This window comes from Plectropomus leopardus, unplaced genomic scaffold, assembly GCF_008729295.1.
Source record: "Plectropomus leopardus isolate mb unplaced genomic scaffold, YSFRI_Pleo_2.0 unplaced_scaffold18840, whole genome shotgun sequence".
NCBI lineage: Eukaryota > Metazoa > Chordata > Actinopteri > Perciformes > Serranidae > Plectropomus > Plectropomus leopardus.
This window is the reverse complement of record NW_024620320.1, coordinates 1-3,450: the sequence shown is the minus strand read 5'-3', so window position 1 is coordinate 3,450 and position 3,450 is coordinate 1. Positions and strand designations below refer to the sequence as shown.

At 40.4% G+C, this 3,450-nt stretch overlaps 1 protein-coding gene across 1 annotated transcript; it reads right to left on the bottom strand.

Annotated features, from left to right (window-relative positions):
* Positions 1-138: 138 nt before the first annotated feature.
* On the bottom strand, positions 139-3,329 carry LOC121965159 (T-lymphocyte activation antigen CD80-like). The gene is made up of 5 exons (XM_042515319.1): positions 3,142-3,329; positions 2,918-2,987; positions 2,489-2,812; positions 970-1,251; positions 139-401 (listed from the first exon to the last, which is right to left on the bottom strand). Exons 2-5 carry the CDS (start codon positions 2,979-2,981, stop codon positions 139-141), a joined length of 933 nt encoding a protein of 310 aa, XP_042371253.1. The 5' UTR covers positions 2,982-2,987; positions 3,142-3,329.
* Between the last annotated feature and the right edge of the window lie 121 nt (positions 3,330-3,450).

Here is a 3,450-nt window from a genome sequence, read left to right as displayed (position 1 = left end):
AATTAAGTTAATAGGAAAGAAAGAGTTTCTGAGCTGAAGTTTGGTTCGCCGCTGATTCAGATGAGCAGAAGACAACAAGCAAAAGATCTAATTCCAGATAAGAAGTAATGAATTTTAAAATAATGTTAAAAACGTCTCTCAGTAGCCTCTGAGGAGTTTTTGGAGAAACTCTGAGACGCGTGTAAAAGTGGGCGGTGTGAGGTTTGTCAGGCGCTCACCTCTTTTCGTCTGCTCCTGCTCCTTCTGGAACTCTTTCTTCTTCTTCTTGCTGATTCTGTCCAGGTGGATCTGATACATGACGCCCGCCAGCACCATGACGCCGACCACCACGCACAGACCCGTGCTGAACATCCACATGGCCTCCGACGCTCGACTCTTCACCGGGCTGCCCTTCCCTCCATCTCAGCACCAAAAAGAACCAGAGATTAGTGAACAAGCTGCGTGTTTAACCCTTTAAAACCTGATTTGACATCAGCTTTCCCGTGCTACGTTCATCGCCTCTCGCAACTTATTTAAACCTTTGAAACTTGAGCAAATTGGTCTGATTTCTTTTGCAAACATGGGGAAAAAGGCAATGACCAACTTGTCAAGAAATGTTCCACGAATTGCAAGAAATTTGTAAAAGGTGACAAAAAAATTACCCAAAAATTTGTTTTTAAAAGGGGCAGAATTGTGAGAAAACTATCAAAAACTAAGGAAAAATGTCCAGAAAAATACATACATAATATTTCTCAATGTATTTTTATTTTTTTTCCTACACTTGTACTTATTTCCTTGTAATTTCCTTTTATTTATTTATTTATTTTTTTTACTTTTTTATTATTATTATTTTCAGGTCATCTTCATGCAACTTTCTACTAATTTCTTGCAATTTTTTGGGTCATGTGTTGTTAAATTACTCATTGTCTCAAGAAATAAAACCAGAGGGTTAATAATAACTGAATGAATCAGCAGCGAGCGATGACTTACAGGTTGTGGATGACAAGGTTTCGTTCATGGACAGGTTCTGTATGACGCAGGACACGCTGTCATCTTTGGAAACGTTGACCGTCAGGAGGCTGGTGACGTTGTACAGATTGGTGTTGGGGAGCGGGGCCACCTTGGTCATCACTGAGCCTTCGGGGGGCTCCTCTGTGTTGTTGATGAGCCAATAAACTGCAGGTTCGGGGAAACCTCCGCTGGACTGACACAAGAAGGTCGTCTCCTCTCCGTCTTCTGCTTCCTTCTGCAGCCTCGGGAAGCTGAAACTGGCTGCAAACAGCCGTCAAAGACGAGAGTTAGAGATCACATCGCTCCACTGTTCAAGTCCCTGAAGTCACCAATTTAACCTTTAAATTTCTTTCATTTGTTTATAAAACTTTAAATGCCCTTAATCCTCCATACGTGACATTTTCTTTCATTTAATGTCCCAGCCTCCACTGTTTTACTAAATATTCCTCACAGTTCCCAAAATAGTACTGTTGAGAGGGTTTTCTGTTTTTATGCTTACCTAATTTTATCCCAACTGTTTACTTTTTATTCTATTTAATCTATTTATTTATTCTATAAACTTTTACTGTAATTTTGTTTGTTTTGTTTTCTTTCATTTTTTAATATTTTATTTTCTTTCTGTTGTAATTTTCTAGCCTTGCAAAACTTTATGCACAGTGGTTTGTGTTATTCTTTAAACAGTGTTATTTCAATTTGATTGTTGGTATGAAGGTGCTATATAAATAAAGTTGAGCTGAGTTAGGGACTGTTCATTATTAATGAAAAGGGAAGGGGCGGTGCAAAAAGAAGGAGGCATGTCAAGTAATTTTTTAAGACCTGGGAAGGAAAATATGTTTTGTTTTGTTTTTGTAATTTCTGCTTAGAGGAGGGGCAACAGGTTTAAATTACTGTATTTTGTATTTATTTCACTGCTGATTTAAAAAACAAACCCAAATTACATATTTTTTAATAGACAGAAACGGTAAATACAAAAAATATGATTTTCAAACGTATGATGATCCTTGCACACATTATGTGCGAAAAATGCTTCCATCCGTACAAAAAAAACAAAAAACAGAACAAAACCTGAGCTTAAAATAATGATATTTCTCAAAAATCACTTAATTCTACTTGTCATTCAAAATTCGATTAAAAAAAATCTTTGCACAAACTACCAGCATGCACGACAAGAGTGAAAAATCAAAGCTTTTTCAACTTTTAACTTTAAGGTAAAGTTAAGATAAGAATCAAGCAAAAGATCTGCACGCTGCATTTAGAAAAACTAAAATTAATTTTAATCTCGCAACTTTTAACTTTGACACATCAAATTTGTAAAAATAATAAGTAAATTCACAGTGGAGGGAGGGTGATGCAATTTCCTCAAATTACACAGGAAGGCTGAAGAAAAACTATTTGTAGCTTCAGGGAGGATCAAAATAAACTCTGCCCCTCCTCTGGTAAATAAAGAACAGTCCCTTAGTAAGTTATACAATATTCTTCTGATAACTTTGTCACTGACCTGCAGTCCTAAGGCACACGGTGCACAGCTCGGTGCTCTGATTTTCCCCTGAATTGACGAAGAGGCTGTAGTTTATCTGCTGCTTTGATGGATCCACGGTGGGCAGCTGCAGGGAGAAGTTCCCGGTGAGTGCAGCATCAGCCGGGGTTGTTGCTCTGTTAACGCTCCATTCCTCCACATCTCCATCCTCCTTCACCACTGATGTGAGCACCACCTCCTCACCTCTCCTCCACTCGATGGAAATGTTCTCAGAGGACAATAACTGCGGGTAAACGCAGGGCAGAGAGACGGGCCGCCCCACTACGCCCAGGACGCACTGATCCTCTGCGGAGAGAAGTCAAACATGGAAGATGTAAATCAGCTGTAAGTTCCGGAGCAGCTGCTCATCTCAGGGTGTAACATGCATGAACAAACAGCGACTCATCTCACCCAGACAGGCGCAGAAACCGAGGAAGCTGAGCAGCAGTCCTGCGCGCCACAGTGCCGCCGGCATCGCCCGCTGTGGGCACGTTTGCGCACAAAAGACGAAAAAAACAATTCAAATATATTTTCCTCTTTGAACAAAAAACGGAGACAGACTAATCACCAACAAATAGAACTGTCTAACCTCACTTCCTTACTCTCTCGCTGCCGTGAACAACTCATCGGCTCACCTTGCTTCACTGTGAATGAAGTCACTGACAGTCATGTTGCAGCTTGTTGAGCCATTCCTGCTCCCTCTCTGCTCTCCTCTGATTTAAACCACCGACAAGAGAAATAACACAAACTGTTAAACTAGATTCAAACGCAGAGTTTAAAGTTTAAAGTTTAAAATCATCAGCCCTCCGTTTCCATCAGCATAACATCCTGTAGAGAGGCACCTTATGGAGATTGGTCCGACCTGTTAGACTTCTTTTCAGGTCACACACGCCCACACCCACACGCTCTGCTGCCGGCAGCGAGATCAAAAAACAAATAGACAT